This window comes from Podarcis bocagei (assembly GCF_964188305.1).
Source record: "Podarcis bocagei genome assembly, chromosome: 7".
Classification (NCBI taxonomy): domain Eukaryota; kingdom Metazoa; phylum Chordata; class Lepidosauria; order Squamata; family Lacertidae; genus Podarcis; species Podarcis bocagei.
In genome coordinates, this window is record NC_138132.1 from 77,261,963 (window position 1) to 77,286,888 (window position 24,926).

At 46.8% G+C, this 24,926-nt stretch overlaps 2 protein-coding genes across 3 annotated transcripts in view; one reads left to right on the plus strand and one right to left on the minus strand.

Annotated features, from left to right (window-relative positions):
- Positions 1–24,926, plus strand: part of H6PD (hexose-6-phosphate dehydrogenase/glucose 1-dehydrogenase) — a 158,244-nt gene that overhangs the window by 4,375 nt on the left and 128,943 nt on the right. The window lies entirely within an intron of this gene.
- On the minus strand, positions 1,372–24,889 carry LOC308591039 (solute carrier family 2, facilitated glucose transporter member 5-like). 2 transcript variants are annotated; one of them, XM_081201577.1, is made up of 13 exons: positions 24,736–24,888; positions 23,448–23,518; positions 20,688–20,786; positions 17,057–17,217; positions 15,328–15,452; positions 12,124–12,276; positions 10,412–10,537; positions 7,983–8,170; positions 7,530–7,640; positions 6,205–6,306; positions 4,202–4,277; positions 2,817–2,944; positions 1,373–1,596 (listed from the first exon to the last, which is right to left on the minus strand). In XM_081201577.1, exons 2-13 carry the CDS (start codon positions 23,481–23,483, stop codon positions 1,423–1,425), a joined length of 1,479 nt encoding a protein of 492 aa, XP_081057703.1. In that variant the 5' UTR covers positions 23,484–23,518; positions 24,736–24,888; the 3' UTR covers positions 1,373–1,422. The 2 variants fall into 2 exon arrangements, with proteins under 2 accessions (XP_081057704.1, XP_081057703.1); XM_081201578.1 differs by lacking the exon at positions 7,530–7,640 and having other exon boundaries at positions 1,372–1,596; positions 24,736–24,889.

Consider the following 24,926-nt stretch of genomic DNA (forward strand, 5'->3'; position numbering starts at 1 on the left):
AAGAGGTCTAGACAAATTCATGGACGACAAGGCTATCAATGCCTACTAGCCAAGATGGTTGTACTGTCCTTCCATAGTTGGAGGCTGTGATGCCACAGAAGGGTGCTCTTGCGCCCGGGTCCTACTTTCCGGTTTCTCAAAGGAATTTTGGGGAACAGGATGCTGAACTAGAGGGGCCACTGGCCTGATCTAGCAAGTTGCTGTTAGCAAGGTAAAAAGGTAAAGGACCCCGGGACGGTTAATCCCAGTCAAAGGCGACTATGGGGTTGCGGCGCTCATCTCACTTTCAGGGCAAGGGAGCGGGCGTTTGTCCACAGACAGCTCTCTGGGTCATGTGGCCAGCATGACTAAACCGCTTCTGGCGCAACATAACACCGTGACGGAAACCAGAGCATATGGAAACGCCGTTTACCATCCCACCACAGCGATGCCTATTTATCTACTTGCACTGGTGTGCTTTCGAACTGCTAGGTTGGCGGGAGCTGAGACAGAGCAACAGGAGCTCACTCTGTTGCGGGGATTCGAACCGCCAACCTTCTGATCGGCAAGCTCACTGACAACCCACCGGAACCTTCCCCAGAATCCAGCTCCTGAGCCTTTTGGTCCCTGGTCACTTCCGCAAGCTCCAACATCCCCTGACGCCCCAATTCCGCCTCCCTCACCTCACACAGGCCTTCTCCTGGGCCATCTAACTCCACCTCCATCTTTGCTGCCCCCATCTCGTTGGAATCCACCTGTCGCCTCCATGGCATCTCCTCCACAGGCCTGATGACTGAGTTTAAGAAACCTTAGGGACACTTTTACCTCAGGCCTTTGAGGCAAAGGCGTCAGTGTGGCTTCTCACAGCAAAGAGTACCTGAGAGCTCATTGGGATGGCCTTGGGACCATCTCCCAGCCGAACCTACTTCACAGGGTTGTTGTGAGGGCAAAATGGAGGAGAGAACCATGGATGCTGCCTTCAGCTCCTTGGAGAAACAGGCAGGATTGTAATTTTGTGGTTGTTAGAGCCTGGATAGCTCACTTGGTTAGAGCGTGGTGCTGATAATGCTGAGGCTGCAGGTTCAATACCCGTATGGGACAGCTGCATAGTCCTGCATTTCAGGGGGTTGGACAAGATAATCCTCAGGGTCCCTTCCAACTCTACAATTCTATGATTCTATGAAAAGAAACACACAGACTTCCTGGAAACAGGGATATACACCACACGTGGATTTATTATTATTATACTTCAGTTTATACAGCATGTGTTATTATCAACAAAAATGTAATAATGATAATGAAGGCTGAGCAATAAGCACCAATAGAAAAACAGCCTGTTAGACAGTTTTTTCTTTTAAAAAAAGAAGGGAAACTGCTGCGATCACCAATGAGCCAACCGAACAGAATATCTCCAAATCGCTGCATGGACTGTCTCCCAAGTTTCTAGTCCTCTGAGATTTGCATGAGCAGGAGGGTCCTGGTCATTCGGATTGCCTCGGTCCTCCTGATATCCAGGAAGTTCTGGCCGCTGGTTTCCGGGATCTGCTTGAAGGCATAAATTAAGATGGCTACGCAGAGAGGCCAAAAGAGGAGAAAGCTGTAAGGCTCAATGTGTATCTGGAGAGAGAAAAGAGAGAAAAGGATAGAGAGAAAGAGCACGAAATGGAATGTGTGTAAGAGAATGTCATCAAGCTACAGATAGTAGCAGCCACACCAACTCCAGCATAATGGCAGGCAAGCGAGCAAGCAGGCAGCCCATGCAAGCTGTTTAACGAGGCAGAGATCGGAGGCACTTCTCAGAGCGGTTTGGCAAACCGCTCTCTGAAGCACCCTTTGTTATGTACTGAAGTTCTCACCCTGGGCCAGCAGGGGGATACTGTAGATAGTTTTCACTAAGGTCCACATATGCAAATAAGGGATTGAAAGTGACGTTCAGTGATTGGATAGTTACAGAAAATGGTTACTGTTGAATTCTAGTGGAGCTCTATATAAACAGGCTGGCTGAACCCTTCAGTTCTGTTCTGTTCTGGCCTGTGAATAAACAAGAGCTGTTTGAAGAATCGCTGTGTTGTCTGATATGGCTCACCCACAACTTAACACCCTTGTTCAACACAGCTAAAGCAAGGTTAAATGGAGGGGGCAGGTGCTTCAGAAAACCAGTCTCTGAAGGAGGAATGGCTTCTGAAAGTAAAAGACTATGCAGAAATGGCAAAGCTGACAGCTAAACCAAGAGATCGAAATGACAAACTTTTTAATAGATGAGTGAAGGCCTTTTTGGGACTATTTGAAAAAGCATTATAGCCAAATGAAATTGCAGGCAGGATTTGAGATATGAGCAGTGGACGAAAAACGATTAAATAATTGTACTAGAAGGATTATTATTTTTTTTGTAATAGAGAAGAGTTTGTTATATAACGCAGCAGAAAAGGGTTTGAATAAAAACATAGGGAGGGGTGGGTGGGTAGGTGGGAGGGAGGGAAACCAATCTATGAAACATAGTTGTTATGTAATTATCCAATTTGAGAAATTTTGGAAATCTTTATCTTAATTGCAAAGGAGGCCAGCTACAGAATGCACATTTAACGCAGCAAAGTCAACACACAAAAAACCATTATCTTAAACATTTCAAAAGAAAACATTGCTAAAGGAAGTCAAGTATCAAATGCACATTTAAAACAGCACAATTAGAAGGAGAATAAAATGTTATCATAAGCATAGAACATTGTTGCTGCCGCTGCCAATAGCGCCTCATGGCAGGTGGAGTCTGTGGAAGCTCAGGTTTGATGACCTGGGACTCCTCTAAGAGAACCTTGGATGTATTAGCCAAAGCCACTTACCTCCATCTGAAGGAACACGACTCCGATAACGAATTTGCAGAACCAGTGAACACAGCCCCCAGCCATGAAGGCAGTGGACCGGGATGACTGAAGGAACAGCTCTGCTACAATCACCACTGGAACCGGATCTGGGCCAGGAGAGAGAGAATGCCCCATTTTCATTTTCGCTAATAATAATATAACAATAATTTTTTATTTATACCCCGCCCATCTGGCTGGGTTTCCCCAGCCGCTCTGGTCGGCTTCTAACAAAATATTAAAAGTACCGGTACATTAAAACATCAGTCATTAAAAAACTTCCCTAAACAGGGAAGTTTATCTATGCTACTCATCTCTTGTGCTTCCTCAAGGAGCCCTGAACATCCTGTCCATATATTTAAAATGCTACAATGCCACTTTGAACGGTCGTGGCTTCCTCCAGAGAATTATGGGAGCTGCCATTTGTTAGAGGTGCAGAGAGTGGCTAGGAGGCCCCTATTCCGCCCCCCCCCCCTCCCCAAGAACTGAAATTCTTAGACTGGTTTAACAACCAACTCTTCTTCTCAGAGAACTCTGTGAGGGGAGTAGAGCAGGCATAGGCAAACTCAGCCCTCCAGATGTTTTGGGACTACACTTCCCATCATCCCTGACCACTGGTCCTGTTAGCTAGGGATCATGGGAGTTGTAGTCCCAAAACATATGGAGGGCCGAGTTTGCCTATGCCTGGAGTAGAGGATTCTCCCAATAACTCTCAGCACCCATAACAAATTACAGCTCCCAGAATTCCTTGGGGGAAGCCATGACTGCTTGACGTGCCATGATGCTGCTTTAAATGTATGGTTGGGAATGTGGCCCAGGTAAAGACTTAGGGTTGTAGCCAGTGAAATTCTACTCAGAAAAGACCTACTGAAATTAGCGAACTGAAGTTAGCCACGTTCGCTAGCTTCAATGGATCTACTCTGAGCAGCACGAATGTTGGATTCCCCTTCAGACTTATGATGATGTTTGGCAGCACACTTACACAGCTGTTTGGGGTGTGTCTGTGTGGCATTGCATATATTTTTACGGACTGAGTGTTTCTTTGTCCAACTATGTCAATACAGTGGTACCTTGGTTTAAGAACAGCTTAGTTTATGAACAATTTGGATTAAGAATGCTGCAAACCCGGAAGTAGGTGTTTTGGTTTGTGAACTTTGCCTTGGAAGCAGAACATGTTCCGCTTCCTGTTGAGTGTAAATTGGGTCCCCTGGTGCTATGGGAAAGCACGCCTTGGTTTAAGAAACTTTGGTTTAAGAATGGACTTCCGGAACAGATTAAGTTCGTAAACCAAGGTACCACTGTACTGGAGAGCTCAGTGTAACAAGAGATGGACAAGTCTCATAAATCATCTTCATCAGAGAGCTTACCTGGCCCGATGGACTGTCCAATGAGGAAGAGGGTAACGAAAGATGAGCTGACATATGACATCCACCAGATGGTCTTCTGTTGGAGAAAGGGACTCACAGTTCAGGCAGAGACAGTGCTGTGGTTGCAAATGACATAGATACTCCACTACTGCAATCATTATCACTAGAAACCCCTATTTAATAGGACCGTGACTGTGTTCCTATGCTTGGGCATAAGCTCCATTGAACTCAGTGGTGCTTTCTTCTCCCTAGTATCAACCATCTCAGACCCTACGATCAGCAGGTGGTGGTGGTGCCACTGGGGACTGCCCAGCTGGCATTGACACATAACAGGGCCTTTTCAGTGGTGGCTCCTTCCCTGTGGAATGTCCTCCCTGGTGTGGTGCATCTCTCACCCTCTCCCTTCATTACTTCCTTTCAGGAATTTAATAACACTCTTGTTTAACCTAGGCATTTAATGGCTGAAAGACACTGCTCCTGGCAACCCTATGATCACCAGCTAAGAGTGTTTTTAACTGTTTTTTTATACATAAAAAGGTTTTTAACTGGTTTTAGAGTGTTTTAAAATTGCTTTGAGTTGTGTGTTGTTTTTTTAAAAAAATATATCATTGCTGCATGTGCTACCCTGGGCTCCTTTGGGAGGAAGGAAATCAAAACAACAATAAAACAACAACATGGTTTAATTAACAGCCTATCTGCTCTGTCCTGCAAAATTTCTCAGTTTTATACCAGTTCAATTGTCATCACCTCCTGCAAGCAATTCTTGGAACTGCAGTTTGGTGCCAGAAATTCCTGAGCTTCCCCCATAGAGCTACCATTTTGTCAATGTGTAAATGTTCATGTTCCGTGACTGTAGAAATAAATGAACAAATAAATAAAATTATAGGGTTTTATCCAATGCCAGTCCAACTCAGAGCAGACTCACTGAAGTTTATGGACTTTAGCTCATCTCGGCTGGTATGCAGCACTGAAGTTAATGGATTTCTTCATTTATTATTTAATTATCTATTGCATTTCCATCCCACCTTTTCCTCTGAGGATGCCCAGGTGGCACACACATGATTCTCCCTCTCCCACAATAACCCTGTGAGGTAGGTTAGGCGGAGAGGCTGGCCTCAAGGTCACACCCAGTGAGCTTTGTGACCCAAGTGGGGATTCGAACCCAGTTCTCCTCACACCCCAATCCAACAATCTAATCCATGGGTAGGCAAACTAAGGCCCAGGGGCCAGATCCGGCCCAATCACCTTCTAAATCCAGCCCGCGGATGGTCCAGGAATCAGCGTGTTTTTACATGAGTAGAATGTGTGCTTTTATTTAAAATGCATCTCTGGGTTATTTGTGGGGCATAGGAATTTGTTCATTCCCCCCCCCAAAAAAAAAATATAGTCCGGTCCCCCAGAAGGTCTGAGGAACAGTAGACCAGCCCCCTGCTGAAAAAGTTTGCTGACCCCTAATCTAATCACTGCACCACACCAGCTGACCACCACACCCCATAATTATAATGGGTTCCCTCTGAGTAGGATTCAGTTGACTGCAACCCATAATTTCCATTAAAGCAGCATCCACTACACAAAATCAGCATCATTCATCATTTGATGCTCTTCTCCATGTGCCATCTCTATAGAGTGGCAACAGGAGAACGGTCTTTTCAGTGGTGGCACCAGCTTATGAAATGCTCTCTTCCCAGGGAGGTTCACCATCACTAACTACTTGGGGGCACCAGGCAAAAATGTTTCTTTTCAGCCAGGCTCGGGGAGTTTGGGATATTGTGGCCTTCTTTGTTTCATGCATAAGAATGCTTTTAGCTTTTATTTTATTTCAGTTTTGGTTTTCATTCTTGTCTTACATTGCAAGTCCCTTGGGGACTTTACTTTCTGCAAACAAAAAACACTAAGAAATGCAACAGATAAATTATTATTACCATTATCCCAAGAACTGAGGGCACCGCGCTGGTGGGTGCTTAGCGTCAGACATCAAGAGTTTGCGGACTTGCAATACAGACCTGTAATTCAATCGCCATGGCTAAGAGGACGCAGGTGATGCTACAGATCCCCAAGCCACTGAGTAGGAGATTTCTGTGCCCCGAAGAATCAGCAAAACGGATCTAACGGATACAAAAAACAGGGAAGTTAGAAGGAGAGAGGAAGGCTGCTTCAAGATGGCCTGCCTATTGAGCATACATTCTGATTTATTTGCAGGGAGATGTCAGCTATTTAATGGGTGGTCATATTCATTACCTTACAGGGAGATTAGATAATTCCAGTGCATTTCCTTGTTGCTTCCCGCATTTTTGGGAAGAGGGTTTGTTGCGCTAAACCTCCCAATCAGCTCTCGCCGCTCATTGGCTAGTATGTGATTAGGAACCTAAGAAGCTCCCTTGTGCCAAGTCAGACCATTGCATCCCTCTAGCTCAGCAATGTCTACACTGACTGGCAGTAGTTCTGCAGGGTTTCAGCCAGGGTGTCTTCCCTAGCCTTGAGATACTGGGGATTGAACCTAGGACCTTCTGCCTGCAAAGCAGATGCTCTACCATTGAACTATAGCCCTACAGACGTAGGAATATAAAATACTATCTTATATTGAGTGAAGCCCATTAGCCAATCGAACTCAGTATTGACTACACTGGCTGGCAGCAGCTCTCCAGAGTTTCTGGCAGAGTACATTCCCATCCCTACCTGGAGATGCAACTGGGGATTGAGCCCATCTGAATCCCACCCGAAATTAGCAACAGCCTGGATGGGCCCAGAGGTGGAAGCTCTGTTTTTACTTAACCCTAAGCCAAACCAGGCACTCAGCTATACAGCTGCAAATAAAACGTTTAAACTGGGTTGTAAAGTGCATTATACAAATGTGACACTAGATGGCGATGGTGAGCTATGGCAAATCCAATAAATTTTTCAAAACTTTGTTCAAAAGCATTTCCACCGCGTTTTTTATGTGTCTAGATTCCACCCAGATCTCTGGAGAGGCGATGGCAGCCATTTTGCCCCTCCTCTGTGAGCTAAGCCATGGTTTGTCTTTGCATGCCATCTGAACCTGGACTTGTAGTTTGTCTGTAGGAAACTGGAACAACTCAGCCAGCTTAACACAGACACACACTATAAAAGTGCTGGCCTTTGGAGTAGGCCGAGGGTAGAAGCATTACAAGGAGGAGCTAAACATTCATATCAGGGGAGACGAAGGTGATGCCTTCTAGACATTTTTGGGCTACAATTCCCATCAGGCTAAAGGCCTGTGTGACCAATGATTAGGGATTATGGAGTTGTAGGCCACAACATCTGGAGCTCATCACGTCGGCGTTGATGTAGAAATGAGAGAGAATCTTACCACCAGGAGAGTTATGAACATAAGCAAAATGTATATCGTTATGCTGATATACCCGACAATTTTCTTTTCTAACCCCATAGCCATGTAGAGTATCTCCATATAATAGCTGGCCTGAAAGGAAAAACAGACATTCTTAGCTGACTGATGACCCCCTATCAGGATACAGACAAATCTGTCCATTTCAGTTTCTATCGTTTTTTCAGTCTTAATTTCGGTTCTCCACAGAGAGCCAGTGAGGAGGGGGATTTTTCACTGCTCAATATCCCACCCACTATAGGAGGCCACAATATCTACAGTTCTCCAGGCTAAAGGCCAAACGCCTGGCTGAAAATATTTTTGCCTGGCACCTCAAATCAGCCAGCGAGGGCACCAGGCAGGCTGACCTGCGGAAAGCATCCCACACGCAGGAGCCACCACCGAAAAGGCCCGTTCTCCTCGGGGAGATTGCCCTACCGCGTTAATGCCAGTGAGCTGCTGCCCGCCCATCAAGACGACGGCAGACACGAGGTGGTTCCATATGTCATCGAAGTGATACATCGTAAAGATGTCCATATCCTTTTCCAATTCCTCAGAGAGGTCCTCCTCGTGGAGCTCTTCGATTTCATCCTCCACGTTGTCGCAGCCCCTTAGCTTCACCAAGGCTGTGTGGAAGGAGACGACTGGCTTACTAGTGCCACAGACCACCCATGTCGGCTCAGCAGCATTTGGAAGGTTCTTAGCGCCCCCCATCCCCAGTCTGTACACACTGCCTCATTCAGCAGTGGAGGCTGGTGCCCACTGGAACTGATACGGCAGAGGTCAGGGAGGCCAACAGTAGGGGGCGCCAGAGCGAACGGCTGGAGGCGCTAGAGACAATGGTGAGTAAAACCAATGAGTTCTATCTTTGTCCCCATCTTCCTCCTCCCCCCTGCTGAGTTCAACACTGAGCCTAAAGAGAACATAGCCAGTTTATGCAGAGATTAGACTACAGCATACAATCAGTCTATATTTAACATTCTTTCAGATATCTTTACAGGGTGGTTATATGATAAGGGGGACGTGGGTGGCGCTGTGGGTTAAACCACAGAGCCTAGGACTTGCCGATCAGAAGGTTGGCAGTTCGAATCCCCTCAACGGGGTGAGCTCCCGTTGCTTGGTCCCTGCTTCTGCCAACCTAGCAGTTGAAAAGCACATCAAACTGCAAGTAGATAAATAGGTACCAATCCGACGGGAAGGTAAACGGCATTTGCGTGCGCTGCTCTGGTTCACCAGAAGCGGCTTAGTCATGCTGGCCACATGACCCAGAAGCTGTACGCCGGCTCCCTCGGCCAATAAAGCGAAATGAGCGCCGCAACCCCAGAGTCGGTCACGACTGGAAGTAATGTTCAGGGGTCCCTTTACTTTTGCTATATGACAAGCAGCATTCTCTGGTTTGCTTTTGGGTTGTTTTTACAATTTCCCTTTAACCATTCATTCTTTCCAAACTACCAAACTACCAAACTACCAAAAGTTGATTTTTTAAAAAAAAAGAGGAGGAGATTTGTTGTCCTAAGGCAAAATAACATTTTAAAATCACTTTCAATGTGCAAAACTGTTCAAGGATGCACAGGAATCCCTCTTGCAAAGTAGCAGGAGTCCGGAAGGCACCCTGCAAATTCCCTTGTGCTACAACTACACGTGGCATGGAGAAAGTGGATGGAGAGAAGCTTCTCCCCCCCCCCCCCCTCTAGAATTCACCGGCATCCTAGGAAGCTTAATGTTGAAAGATTCAGAACAGACAAAAGAAATGACTTCAGTGCACTACCAAAGTCTCTCCTGCAGGAGGCAGCGACGGCCACCAACTTGGATGGCTTTAAAAGAGAATTGGGCAAATTGATGGAGAGGAAGGCTATAGTATCAACTGCTACTAGTTTTGATGGTTGTGTTCTGCCTCCACGGTTGGAGGCAGGAATGCTTCTGAATCTCAGTTGCGGGAAACCACAGGAGGGTAAGGGGCTCATGCTCAGGTCCGGAATTGAAACTGAAATTGATATGGTTTTGCAAGTATCCTTTAAACACCTTCCAGTGCCTTTCTATCTTCTCCTTTGAGACCATATTGAAAAATCAGAACTCCTATTAGAATAAACAAGTTCTGTTTTAAATACTGAACTACGAAAGAAGATGGATAACATTGTATAATAGAAAAAGGAGCATGAAATTAGGTTAAAGGTGTGTGAAAGAAAGTAATAGAAGTGGAAAGAAATTGCATTTGAGTAGATTGGAAGTCTAACACAAAGGTGGGATGAGGGGTGGTGGATGGTGATGGGAAAAGGAATTGTCTGTGAGATTCAGTGTAGGTACGTTTGAACATTTTTAAGGATTGTATGAAATGTATGTTTGTATGCTTGTATATTCGCCATATGTGTGTATTAATGTTGACTTATTTTAATAATATTTTTTTTAAAAAAAGAAATTGAAATACTTTATCGTCACTTGTACAACTTGTATACAGTGAGATTACATGAGCACCCCCCACTCAGCTCTCTTAGTCTTAATTTCCCTCGTTTACTGACGCACACCCACCAAACCCGAAAGTCAGTTGCCCTGTTGTTATCTTTTCATTCAGCAGCCTAACAGCCCATGGATAGAAGCTGTTCTTTACCCTGTTGGCACGACTAATCATGCTTCTATATCTTCTCATTGGCCACTGTGAGAACAGGATGGTGAACTAGATGGGTCATTGGCCTGATCCAGCAGGCTCTTATTAGGCCACCTCGCACAGAAAGTGAAAACAGTAGCGCTTTTGGTGCTCACTCACTTCGGTGGGTCTACTCTAATTAGTGGCGTACAACCCTGGGCTTAAAGGTTTGGGGCATGAAGACTGATGATAATAACCACATCCACATTTTCCCATTCAGTTCTACCTTCTCTGGCTGCTTTTTCGTCATGCCTCTGGATCAGGAGGTACCGAGGACTTTCGGGGAAGAAGGGCAGGAAGATGAGTTGAAATAATGCCGGAACCCCAGTGAGGCTCAGCAGGAATGGCCAACCTGCACACAGATGGTAAGAGACATGAAATGTGATAGCACAACTAGGTGGCTAATCCATAGAGCAGAGACAGTATCTGGCCCCCGCCAAGGTGTGTGTTGTCGCGCGTGTTGTCACCCCCACCCCGTTCTGCCACCTCAATGTGAATTTCTTTTTTAAAAAAATCATTTTTGTGTGTTTTAGTTATAAACAATAACAAAGAAAAAGCAAACAATGACTAGATAGGAATAACCAAACAATATAAACCAAGCATTATAGGAGCAAGGCATAAACCTGAAGACCATTGTTATAAGAATTTTAAGGTCTCAAATACAGTGGTACCTCGGGTTAAGTACTTAATTCGTTCTGGAGGTCCGTTCTTAACCTGAAACTGTTCTTAACCTGAAGCACCACTTTAGCTAATGGGGCCTCCTGCTGCTGCCGCGCCGTCGGAGCACGATTTCTGTTCTCATCCTGAAGCAAAGTTCTTAACCCGAGGTAATATTTCTGAGTTAGTGGAGTCTGTAACCTGAAGCGTATGTAACCTGAAGCGTATGTAACCCGAGGTACCACTGTATAGAATAAATATTCATAAATGCACACATATCTAAATATATGAACCATGTGTCTGAAATAGTATGGGAGAGCAATCCTGAAGCCATTTTGACTCTCCCAATGACCTTAAATATTCCTCTGCAGTCAGGGAGGCAAATGGGGAAAGCCTTCCCATTGTCTTCTGCTTACAAATCCTGTCTTAAGGACGTATTTGTGTATGAATAGGGTGAGCCTGTGACCTGGATTGAGGAACTAAGGTATTAACCACCACAAAAGAATTCCCAGGCTGCCGAGGTAATGCAATCAGTGACCATTATCAGGTATCCTGGCAGACAGGATTCCTGCTGTAGACCGGCTCCTTCTGTGATGTATGTATGATGTTTTAGGGGGGTGGTCTTGGGCTACAGGGTGGGCAATTTCAAAAGTCTACAGAAGGGCTTGCGCACCATTGTTCAGGGTTCTCCTCCCTCCTGCGTGTGGTGAGTGGGGACCTTGTTGCAACAGTTCCTTGAATAAAGATCAGGCTTACTAGGCTCTTTGCTTCTCAATATACTCTGGTTGGCCTCTGTTACTTTCTCCTACCAATAGGGAACCCACTTAAGGACTCTATATGGGAATGCCACATAAGGAAAAAGGAGCAGTTTTTTCATATAACACCATGTTGCACACAGGATCCAAATTCACACCATACATTTAAAGTGCTATGATACCACTTTATACCCTCATGGCTTCTCCCCCAAAGACTTCTGGGAGCTGTAGTTTGCAAAAGGGGCTGAGATTTGCCCCTATTCCCCCTCACAGAGCTACTTTTCCCAGAGTTCCCTATGGAGACGGATTGGTTGTTAAACCACATGTCAATAACTACATGTCTGGACTGGATTCCAAGTGTGCGTGAGTGGGTGGGTTTAAAAATTAAATGGGCCGGTCACACTCACATTCAAACTTTGTGGGCGTGGCCAGAGTGCAGAAGTGGGCGTGGCTATAGAGTTGACCCTTGAAGCAATGTGAGCCACCTCTGTGTCAAGAGGCCAAAGGGGGCATCTCTCAGACTTACCTTCTTGGGTCCCTAGGAGTTTGTCAAGCCCAAATATGCGAGCCATCAGGCTACCAAAGATGATAAAGAAATGGCCAGTGATGGCTATGGCTCCTCGCAGGTTTTCGGGGGCAATCTCTGTGAGGTACATGGGAACCACGCTGAAGGAGATCCCTGTTGACAAGGTAAAAAAAAAAAAGGCAATTGAATGTGCATAGGCTATGCGCAGAAGCATCTGAACATATTTCTGGGCTGGCAGACTGTTATGTACTGAGTTGAATAGGATCCAAAAGGCAGCAGTCTGATTGGTCCTAGAACAACAGGATCCAAAAGGCAGCAGTCTGATTGGTCCTAGAACAATAGGATTCAGAATGCAGCAGTCTGGTTGGTCCTAGAACAATAGGATTCAGAATGCAGCAGTCTGATTGGTCCTAGAACAATAGGATCCAAAATGCAGCAGTCTGGTTGGTCCTAGAACAATGCAGCAGTATGATTGGTCCGCAGGAGCCACCCAATCCAGCTCCAGGTGAAAGTGAATCCGCAACCTGATTGGCCCATGGGAGAATCCCGGAATTAGCCAATCACGTGCGGCCCATTGTGTAAATAATGTATATAAAGCAGATATTTTGGGGGAACATTCATTCCTCACTACTATGAGCTGAGTAAAGAGCATGAAATCCACACTCGACTCCGAGTATATTTCACAGACAATGCAAAATCCTACTCAGAGCAGACTGTTTAAAAAGCTGGGTGCCTGCCCCTCCCTCTGCCAAGCGGTGGCAAGAGCCCATGGGTTCCCAAGTCTATGTCCCTTTGGAGAACAGAAGATGCGGCGGGGACTGTCATGCTTCAAGAAATATGGTTCATTCACCTATTTACACCTTCTGTCTGCATGGAGGAAGTCCAGATCTTACAACATGGCCCACAGCTGTGAACTTTTCGCCTCCCTCTCCAAGACAGATCTCAGCTTTTTTTGCCCCTTCTTCCTCCCAGAAAACCCCTTGCCCTTCCCCAGAGCAGTTACCCTGGCAACCTTCCAAATCCCCAGTCTCTGTTCACACCTGGGGGCGAGAGGGGAGTTCCATTGTCTTGTTAATGGCCTCTGTTGTACTCTGGTTTACATAAGCCAGCCCAGGATTTCCCCATCTGGCCCAGCTCTGCAGTTGGTGTCTTAGTCCAGATCCCGATTGAAATAAAAAAATGTAAGGTCTTCTATATATATAATAAATGTTCATGGATGTGCCAGGCAAACATGTACATAAATGTATGGGCCACATGTCTGAGGCAGCACAGGAGGGCAGCCCTGGAGCCATTTTGGCTCCCAAACTGACCAAATATTTTCTCTGCAAGGTCAAAGGAAAATGGAAAACTCTTCCCATTGTCTTTACATTCACAAAGCCTGTCTTAAGGGTATATCTGTGTAGGGTGAGCCTGTGACCTGGCTCATGAACTAAGTATTTATCATTACAAAAGACTGGCCAGGCTCCCCAGAGCATCCAATCAAATGAGCATTAACAGGTAATCTGTCAGACGAGATAAACAACGCACTCAGATTTCTGTTGCAGACCGCCCCTTGTGTGATGTAGGTATGATGTGTCTAGGAGGGTGGTCTTGGGCTACACCCCTTCTGTGATGTATGTATGATGTTTCTGGGGGTGGTCTTGGACTCCAGGGCGGGCAATTTTAAATGTCTATATAAGGGCGGGCACACCTGGGTTCTGGGTCCTCCTCCTGCGTGTGAAGGGGACACCCAGTTGCAACAGTTCAATAAAGATCAGGCTTACGAGCTGCTTTGCTTCTCAATATTCTCTGGTTGGCCTCTGTTATTTTCTCTGACCGATGGAGAACCTACAAAGGACTCTATAAGAGCTCTTGTTTTCCCCATAAGGGAATAAGGGCAGATTTTTGTTTATTACAGAATTAATCAAAATCTGAGTATTTCCTTCATTCCTAGGGCTTAGGAGGATTCCACCCCCCACCCCCACCCGTGTCCCCAGATCTATAACAAGACTCATTGGGCCGTAGCCAAGCAGGGGTTGATTTTTATTTTTATTTTCATTTCTGAAAATATTCAGGGCGTTTATAACAAAAATGCAGTGCTTTTTTTCTTTAAAAATGTTTAGGGGTACTCTCATTTTCCTACTCATATTGAAATACTGCCCCTCAATGAGGCCAAACTTAGATTCACAAAATGTTTAGGGGTAAGCGTAACCCTGCGTCTGCCCAGAAGAAAAGCACTGAAAATACATAAAAACATACAATACAAACCGTGTACAAAAAGGTTAAAAGACACTTAGTGTAGCTCAAAGTAGACCTGTTGGAAATTATTTAATTATTTCACAAAAAGTATATAATACTTTTTAAAAAAACAAAAACCAACCTTAAAGCAGTCTTATAACAGCAGTTTACAAAAAGAATAGAACAATGAAATTATTGGTTAAAACCAACTATTTACAACCTTCAAAGAAAAAGAAAAAGGATTTAAATCAACGATAAGCTAAAAGTCACATTGAAACACACATGCCCAAAAGTGTCTACTTGATATCAATAGGCAGTGCGCTCCAAAGTGTAGGTAAAAAAATCAATTTCTTGGCAAACGCAGAATAAAACCTGCAACAGTGCCAGTTCTGCAGATCAAAGTGATCAAGTGGGCATATATGGGGTAATATGATCTCATAGGTACTAATAAACCTACAGTAAGTGAGCCATGCCCATTATCTTCAATGGGTCTACTCTGAGTAGGACTAGTCTTGGACTAACAACCCGTTGAAGTGAATGGACACGGCTCACTGAAATTTATTAATTTCAATGGGTCTTCTATGAGTATAACTTAGCTGGGGAAACCTTGGGAAGTTGTGGGCTCTCCTTGAAGGTTTTGAAAGCGGAGGTTGAATGCTCATCTGTTACGGATGCTTTAGTTGAGATTCCTGCCTTGGGGGTTGGACTAGATGACCCCTGGGGGCCCTTTCCAACTCTATGATTCTTTTCCCGCCCCTATGACCAAGGACCACTATACAGCTGTCTGTAGGAAGCAAAGCAGCCACCCCCAAAACATTTGCAGGCGCGAAACAGTAAACAAGCCAATACCACCCCAATACCATCACGATCACAATAATTGTGAATGCACAATATACAGGATGTCTGGAGAGGCCCAGGTCAAATAACGTGCATGCCCAGTGTATATATATATATATATTTAAACAACACCTCCTGTCTCCGACTCACCTGCACATATTCCAATAACCAAACGTGAAAAGATGATGAACTCAAAGGAGTGCACTGCTCTGGAGCAGCCCATGAGGACAGCAGAGATTATGGCCAAAATATTATTCACCTGCAAAGTACGTTTTCTGAAAAGGCAAGGGGGAAAAGGGCAGGGTGGATACTGATGGATGTATAAAAGCAGATGGAAAAGTATCAGGCAGAGGAAATTGCAACTGCTATGCTACTGTTACTGCTGCTACAATTTAATTACTGGTACTTTGTCCTGGTTTCGTTAATTGTTGGAAAGGCCAGGTAGGCTTGCTCCCTAGCATCTCCACATAGGGCTAGGAACACCACTGTTCTGATTCCCTCAGAGTGCTGCTGCCAGTCAGTGTAGGTCAGTATTCTGAGCCAGTGTGGTGTAGTGGTTAAGAGCGGTAGATTCGTAATCAGGTGCACCGGGTTCGCATCTCCGCTCCTCGACATGCAGCTGCTGGGTGACCTTGGGCTAGTCACACTTCTCTGAAGTCTCTCAGCCCCACTCACCTCACAGAGTGTTTGTTGTGGGGGAGAAAGGGAAAAGGAGATTGTTAGCCACTTTGAGACTCCTTCAGGTAGTGATAAAGCGGGATATCAAATCCAAACTCTTCTTCAAACTCTTCTTCTTTGACTTTAGGTCTTGCTGAACTGCTGCACCCACCATCACTGACCATTGATTAAACTGGTTCGGGAATGATGGGGATTGTAGTGCAACAATTTTGGGGGACCCAAGGTCAAAGAACACTGGCGTAAACCATGCTGAGCTGAGGAGCTGCTGCCAGTCAGTGTAGACAATACTGAGCTAGGTGGACCATTTGTCTTAACGGAGGGGGGCGCGGGTGGCGCTGTGGGTAAAACCTCAGCGCCTAGGACTTGCCGATCACATGGTCGGCGGTTCGAATCCCCGCGGCGGGGTGTGCTCCCGTCGTTTGGTCCCAGCGCCTGCCAACCTAGCAGCTTGAAAGCACCCCTAAGTGCAAGTAGATAAATAGGTACCGCTTTATAGAGGGAAGGTAAACGCCGTTTCCGTGTGCTGCTCTGACTCGCCAGATGCAGCTTGTCACGCTGGCCACGTGACCCGGAAGTGTCTGCGGACAGAGCTGGCTCCCGGCCTATAGAGTGAGATGAGCGCACAACCCGAGAGTCTGGCAAGACTGGCCCGTACGGGCAGGGGTACCTAATAGCTCAGCAGTATGAGCACCTGCTTTGCAAGCAGAAGATCCCAGGTTCAATCCCTGGCGTCTCCAGGTAGGGCTAGGAATCTCCCTTGTTTGAAAGCCTGCAGAGCTGCTGCCAGTCAGTGTTGGCAATACTAGGTAGGCCAATGGCCTCATTGAGTATAAGTCAGCTTCCTATGCTTTGATGTAGATTCTTTTCCTGTAAAAGGGAGATTTGGATCACAAGAAGCCGCACAGCCTTTCCCCTCCAACACCCTCCCCATAGTGCTTTCATAGGCCCTGGGATAAGAAGGTCATTCACTAGGATTGCCAGAGCTCCAGGTTAGCCCGTTCCCCTCCAGGTAGTAGAGGGAAAGTTTGAATCTCCAGGTGGCAAGAAAGCAAGCAAAATAGAGAGACTAAGAAGACTATGTGTGTCGCTTGCACACTTCAATTTTTTGCACAGATTCTCATGGTGGGGTATCTGCCCTACTTCGTGCCTTCCTTTTCTCTCCCAATTAACCTCCATCTCCAGGGTTGAGTTATCACTGTACCTGCCACAATTATCTGCCAGAGGAGCCACCAAAAGAGACCCAACCATGCCTCCGACTGGGAAGAATGAAACCGTCAGACCCCACTGGAATAGGAGCAAGCTGTGGTCTATGCTGATGTGATTCCTCCATCGGTAGGTCTCGTTGTAAAAGCTTTTAATGAACTAGGAGAGAAGAGCGTGCAACAGTCAGCATCAGGGTCTTCTTCCTGCACATTAAGCCACAGTAAACCATGGTTTGGGGGCCAGGCAGATCTGACCAGGAGGGGCAAGGCAGCCTTGACTACCGTGTTTGTGGTTCTCGTTCAACATCCTTGTTTGCAAACGCACACTCTCTCAACCCCCGTTTGAAGGACATGGCTTTCCCCAAAGCATCCTTGGAACTGTACAGTGGTACCCATCTAGCAGTTCGAAAGCACGTCGAAGTGCAAGTAGATAAATAGGTACTGCTCCGGCAGGAAGGTAAACAGCGTTCCCATGCGCTGCTCTGGTTCGCCAGAAGCGGCTAAGTCTTGCTGGCCACATGACCTGGAAGCTGTACACCGGCTCCCTCGGCCAATAAAGCGAGATGAGCGCCGCAACCCCAGAGTCGGCCATGACTGGATCTAATGGTCAGGGGTCCCTTTACCTTTACCTTTACCTTTACCTCGGGTTACATACGCTTCAGGTTACAGACTCCGCTAACCCAGAAATAGTACCCCGGGTTAAGGGTACTATTTGCTTCAGGATGAGAACAGAAATCATGCTCTGGCGGCACGGCAGCAGCAGGAGGCCCCATTAGCTAAAGTGGTGCTTCAGGTTAAGAACAGTTTTAGGTTATGAACGGACCTCCGGAACGAATTAAGTACTTAACCGAGGTACCACTGTAGTTGGTTAAGGGTTCTGGAAACTGTAGCTCTGCAAAAGGGGAAAACAACAGTTCCCAGAATTCTTTGGGGGAACTCATGTCCTTTAAATGTGCAGTAAATATATAGTGCGGATCTTTCCACCATGAAGGGAGAAAACATATTTAGGTGTGGATTAGCGTATCGATGGACTGTGTTACTCACCTGAACCTTCTGTCTCTCTGCTTCTTATTAAACTTATTGTGTGCAAGTGGTCCAAGGTCCCATTCCTCCCCCCCCCCCCCCCATCTTCTGCAAATGACAGAACAAATACTAGAAATATCTGTGCTAAATAGGGAAAGGTAGAACATTTTCACTGACCCCCTGCAATAATTATAATATTTATTATTTATACCCAGCCCATCTGGCTGAGTTTCCTCAGCCACTCTGGGCGGCTCCCAAACAAGTGTAAAAACAGTACAGCATTAATTATTAAAAACTTCCCTGAACAGGGCTGCCTTCAGATGTCTTTTAAAGATAGGATAGCTGCTTATTTCCTTCACATCTGAAGGGAGGGTGTTCCACAGGGCGGGTGCCACTACCAAGAAGCCCCTCTGTCTGGTTACCTGTAACCTCACTTCTCGCAATGAGGGAACCACCAGAAGGCCCTCGGCGCTGGACCTCAGTGTCCGGGCTGAACGATGGGGGTGGAGACGCTCCTTCAGGTATACAGGAGTTGCCCACACTGCAAGGCTGTTGTGCCTCCTCTCCCTCAGCCATTCCACCAGTGGGAGAGATGGGAAGCTGAGTTCGCTCCATCAGCTTTGCCCCAAAGCTCAGCTCCATCCTCCTGCCCCTGAACTGGGCCACAGCATAGTGGGGTACAGGGGTGGTTGCCCTGGGCGCAAAATTGTTAGGGTCGCAAAATTTTGACAGCTGGTGCTGCTTCAATACAGCTGTGTGCTTCTGTTGCTTCTCCATGCGAACCAGGAAGTGACCTCCCCAGAGAAACGATTCTTCTTTTCTTATCTCGGTGACTGCAATCTCCTGGTTGATGCAGACACCGTTAGCCATAGCTGTCAGCTTACAGATTTGAAATTAAGGGACCAGCAGCCTCGCAAATAAGGGATCAGCAGCCCAAATAAGGGATTTCCCAAGCACAGGTATGTTCAACTTCTGAGCCCCTCCAAGCCAAAGGCAGAAAGCCCAGCCAGCAGCCAAACAAAGCCTCAAGCGGTGGTTCCCACAGTACAGCAACCCGGCAAAGGGGGTGCAGCAAGGAAAACCACCATTACCTCTCCGCTGGGAAGCGCTGAGCAAAGGCGAGTCCCCAGGCAACGCGGCCGATTTGATTGGCACAAGGCATGCAAGCTCCACCCCCCAGTCGTTCGTAGACTCCTTATTGGGTGAGCAACGCAGCCAAGCAACACAGTTGGAGCCTCCCTCCTCCCTGGCTGGCAGGGAGGGAGAGGAGCTGCTTCCTTTGAAACCCTGGAAATTTAAGGGACATCATCAATAAGGGACAGCAGCGGGAAACGGTGCTGGGATAAGGGAGTTTCCCGCCAAATAAGGGACGGTTGACAGCTATGCCGTTAGGCAGTTGAATGTGCATGCCTTTTCCCTCCCTCCCTTTCCCACATGGCCCCGGACACTGGCAGCCCATGCTACACCACAGCTGTGCCTGCTGGTCATTAGATGAACTCCCATTGAAGAATTGGTACCTGAATTTTATTTCCCCGTGCCCTTCCCTCCCTGTCCTTTTTCCTTGCATGTTGTGAATTTATATTGTAAACCTGCAGGCAGAGATTGTTTCGTTCTAATCAACTGCATGTAAGCCACTCTGGGAGTACTGTTGGCTAAGAATAGAAACATCATAACCAGACACCGGAGAGACCTGTCAGGAGTAAGCATGGACCAATGGTACCAAGTAGTATGGGAAACAGCCTTACTAGTAAAACTAACCAATAAACTGAAACTGACATGGAGACAAATAGAAGACGACGCCTTCACCCCAGTATAGCTCCCCTTTATCACACACACAGCCCAACAAGACAATGACAAAAATCCACCAACAGCATACAAATCAATATGGCTAACCTGATCCAAAACACCCACCCACCCCACTCACACATGAAAACAAAGACCACCACAGCCAACCACAAATGAACAACCACACCCTAGGCCAGTGTTTCCCAACCTTTTTTGGGCAAAGACACACTTGTTTGATGAAAAAAATCTCGAGGCACACCACCATTACAGCCCCGTGACGTCAGCGCGCAGCGTCACGCCGGGAGGGACGCACGAAAGTGTAAGTTTCAATTTTTTTCCCTCCCCCTTGCCGGGGAACCTCCAAGCTTTGGGGGTGGGGGGGGAGGAGGCAGCAAAGTGAGGCAGGAAGGAGAGCGCGGCTTGGCTGGGTGAGCTTTGGCAGGGGCAGGGAATGAGAGCCGCGAGGCGGGCACTGCGGACGGAGGCGCTGCCCGCCGAGCTCGCAGGCAGCCAGGCAGGCAGACGGCGAGAGCCCCGCGCTGGGCGGCCTCTCCTCGCCGCCGCCGCCCCGCCTCTCGCCGCCCAACTCGCCCGCCTCCCTCCAGGCAACATCTCGCGGCACACCAGGCAACATCTCGCGGCACACTAGTGTGCCGCGGAACAGTGGTTGGGAAACACTGCCCTAGGCCAACCCCAGCCTCTCTCACCATCAAAGGAACACAAGTGAACAGCAAAGAACCTGCACAAGCAACGCTGACCCCAAACCCTACATATATTAAGAATAGCGTGCGAATGCTCTGAACAAATAATAACAGACCATACCTCTGCTGCGTAGTTGATCACAAAGACGTTGTAGCCATATTGGAAAGACGATCCAAAACCAGCAGTCATTGCAGCTAGCACCAGGATGCTTGTCAGTTTCTATTGGAACAGAGCAGCGGAAACCATGAATTTTAGCATACGGGGTCCAACCTCCATAAATATTTGTTAGATTCTGATGCATGACACATTTGCTTGAAAAAGAGGCCTTGCAGGTCTCGATGATAATGAAAATTCGATCTTGCTAGAATTTAGGGTTGCCATACATCCAGAATTTCCCAGACATAGCTGGGATTCGGCCATCTGTAACAGAGGCCAGGCGGAAAAATGCAGAAAAGTCTGGAAAAATCTGGACATATGGCAACCCATGTCGGAAGTGTCGTTTTTGGTGAATTTCCTTAAAAATAGCTCAAAAACATCATTTTTTGTTTTGAGATTTTGCAAAGAAAGCTCCATAACTTTGCCAGAAAAAACCCGCAAAAAACTCCACAACTTTTATGTCCGGATTTTCGCTTTTTGAAATATGGTCTTCAGGGAATCGGCTCCCCCCCCCCCTGGCAGTAGATAAGTAGAACCAAGGAAATGAGTATTCTTACCAGTTAGAAACTTTAATGATCACAGCGAGAGAACAAAGAATCCCTGTCCTAGGCATGGCGGTGCTCCCAGTTAAGGGTTCCACCCACTTCATCCCTAGTCATCCACATTACTACTGTGTCTTGTAACCTGATCTCATAACCACCGTGGTTTCTGTGCTGCCACCTCATCAGCTCTTCTTGACCTTGGGCTGAGCAGATGAATGCTTTCCAGAGAAAGTGAATCTGTTAACCATCTCTCTTCCAGTGTTTCCTCTCCTAGCTCAGGGGTCAGCAAACTTTTTCAGCAGGGGGCCAGTCCACTGTCCCTCAGATCTTGTGGGGGGCCGGACTATATATATTTTTTAAATATATGAACGAATTCCTATGCCCCACAAATAACCCAGAGATGCATTTTAATTTACCGTATTTTTTGCACCATAACATTCACTTTTTTCCTCCTAGAAAATAAGGGGAAATGTCTACGTGTTATGGAGAGAATGCCTACGGGTGGCGGGGGGGATCTGCTGCAGTCGTGAGCAGAGGATCCATGGTTCCCCTTCCTTCCCTCCTCCGTGGCTTGCTTTGAAACAGCAAAGCGGGAGAAGAGCCGCTGAGTGGGGAGGAGAGGGGGACAGAGAGCCTGCTTCTTTAAAGGAGCAAAGCGGGAGAGGAGACGAGCCTTCTCCTCTTATACCCCTCTTCTGCATTATTAACAGCATCCTTCTCCACCCACCCCACCCGTGTCCTTTGTCCCTTGAGTGCTTTTCCTTCCCTCCCCACTTTAAACGTGGTTACAAAGTACTGATCCACATGGATCCTCAGGATTTTTGCACTGGGTCACCCCAAATTCACCATCAGATCACATAACATGTCCATGGCTACAGCTTGCACCAAAAAAATCACGCACCCACTGTTGCCTGGGGCCGCAGTGGTGCAAAAACGTGATTACAAAGCATGGATCCACATGGATCCTCAGGATTTTTGCATTGGGCTACTCCAAACTCACTGTCAGATCACATGTCTGTGGCCACAGCATGAACCACAAAAATCATACATCCACTGTTTCGTTTAGAATATTTTTTTTCTTGTTTTCCTCCTCTAAAAACTATGTGCGTGTTATGGTCGGGTGCGTGTTATAGAGCGAAAAATGCGGTAAATAAAAGCACACATTCTACTCATGTAAAAACACCAGGCAGGCCCCACAAATAACCCAGAAATGCATTTGAAATAAAAGGACACATTCTACACGCTGATTCCTGGACCGTCCGCCAGCTGGATTGAGAAGGCAATTGGGCTGGATCCGGCCCCCGGGCCTTAGGTTGCCTACCCATGTCCTAGCTGTTCCCCATTTCCCAGCTTCTGCCTTCTGAACCATGTCCATCTGCAAACCACTGTTCCAAATCTATACTGTCCTGCTCCTGGGAAGATTCAGGATCCGGATCCAGATCGGGGGGGGGGGGGCGCGGGGAGGCTTCCACCATTCCTCCTCCATGCAGCCCTACTCAGCACGGTCCCTGACATATGGCAACTCAATTCCTAAGCCTCACTAGCTACATAAAATCACAGGCTTGCAAGGGACCGCATGGAAATTATCCAGACTGAGCCCCTCAAGCCTGCAACATTATTATAGGCTTACATGTCATCGCCATCCTGGAAAACAGTTGGACATCATATTCATCAGGGCTGGGTGCCGTGTGGCCTTTTAGATATTGTTGAACTCCAGCTCCCATAATCTCTTGCCACACCAATTGGGGCTGATAGCGTCCAACAACATCTAAAGGCAGCCTTGTATCAGGTTTTTAACATTTGATGTTTTATTATGGTTTTTTATATGTGTTGGAAGCCACCCAGAGTGGCTGGGCGAACCGAATCATATCGACAGGGTATAAATATTATTATTATTATTATTATTATTATTATTATTATTATTATTATTATTATTATTTAGAGACTGGCAGGTGTCCCCCTTCTCTGCTTTAGGTAGGGTTGCCATATTTCAAGAAATACAAATCCGGACACAAAAAGTTGTTGAGCTTTGGGAAAGTTTCAAAAACCCAGACATTTTGCTGATTACCCAAAATCCCCCCAAACGCTGATGCCGTCATTGGAATCTCAGGTGTATGACCACCCTACTTTAGATGGGCAATGATTTATAAATGCAACTGGATAGAGCATTCTCCCAACTCACCCTTTCAGTGGGTTTGTCTTCCTCTTCGCTTTTCATTCTCTCTGAAGCAGGGCTCAGTAACCAGGGCTCAGCTGTGGGAGAGGAATTAACAGTCAATGAGCAATATTCAGAAAAGAAACTGTGCAAATGTATAAAACAATGCCAAACCAAGCAGAAGGGCACAGCAACAAAATTACTAAAAACGGTTTCATGATTTAGAATGCCAGGCATAGAAAACAAAACTATAAGTTTGCTTTTAAAAAAAAAATCAGTCCCAGGCATGTTTTATATGCTGCAGTAAATACAATATTTAGCCACTCTGGAAGAACTGGATGCATTCTGATCTGAAATTAGTGAAGAAGCATAAAACACATCCACCCTGGCAATTTCCATAACAAGGGTTTGATTTTTAAAAAATATTGAATACATCACAATAAAAAGTGTAATACACAAGAGCAGGGGTAGGCAACCTAAGGCCCATGGGCCAAAAGTGGCCCACGGGGACCGTTTAACCGGCCTGCGAGCCACCCCTGAACTGAGCCGCCTGCTTGGTGAGTCCCCACGTGCTGCACAAAACTGGCGCAGGGTGGCGCGGGGACTCGCTTCTGCGGTGCCGAAAATCACATCTGTTCAAATGCTGAAAATCGTAGCTGCACGTGTGTGATCCGGCCCACGGAGGTATCTCCACTGGAGCAAACCCAGTCGAGGTAAACCTTGCCAACCCATGCACAGGCAAAAGTACTAAGGGTGTGAAGGAAGGCCGGGGTGGGTGGTGGCTTGAGGAGAATTCTGAGGGCCAGATACAGAGGCTTGGAGGGCCAGATTTGGCCCGGGGGCTGAGCTGTTCCATCCCTATTTTAAGGGATTTGCTTACAGATGGTCCCAGGTTGAATCCCAGGGCATATCCTTGTAGGGCTGGGAATGTCACCTGCCTGAAACCTGGAGCTAAATGGACCATTGGTCTGATTCTCTGTAAGGCATCTTCTTATGTTCCTATGAAACCGATGGAGAGTAAAGTGGTACCTCAGGTTAAGTACTTAATTCGTTCCGGAGATCCGTTCTTAACCTGAAACTGTTCTTAACCTGAAGCACCACTTTACCTAATGGGGCCTCCTGCTGCCACCGCACCGTCAGAGCACGATTTCTGTTCTCATCCTGAAGCAAAGTTCTTAACCCGAGGTACTATTTCTGGGTTAGCGGAGTCTGTAACCTGAAGCGTATGTAACCTGAAGCGTATGTAACCCGAGGTACCACTGTAATTCCCACAGGGACATTCGGGGATAAATAGGCAGAGAGGATGCAGACTGACCACAGCTTTTCTATACAGGTGAGTAGAAAATGATGTCAGCCAGTCCCTATTTTCCCTTGAAAACAGGCGCCAGGAAACCAAACACCATTGCGAGATCCAATCGGGGGAAGGGCGCCAGGAAGTTCCATGGGAAGCTGTTGGCAGTTGGCAGCGGAGGCGAGAACCAATCACGGCAGGAAGGAGGCGGGGAT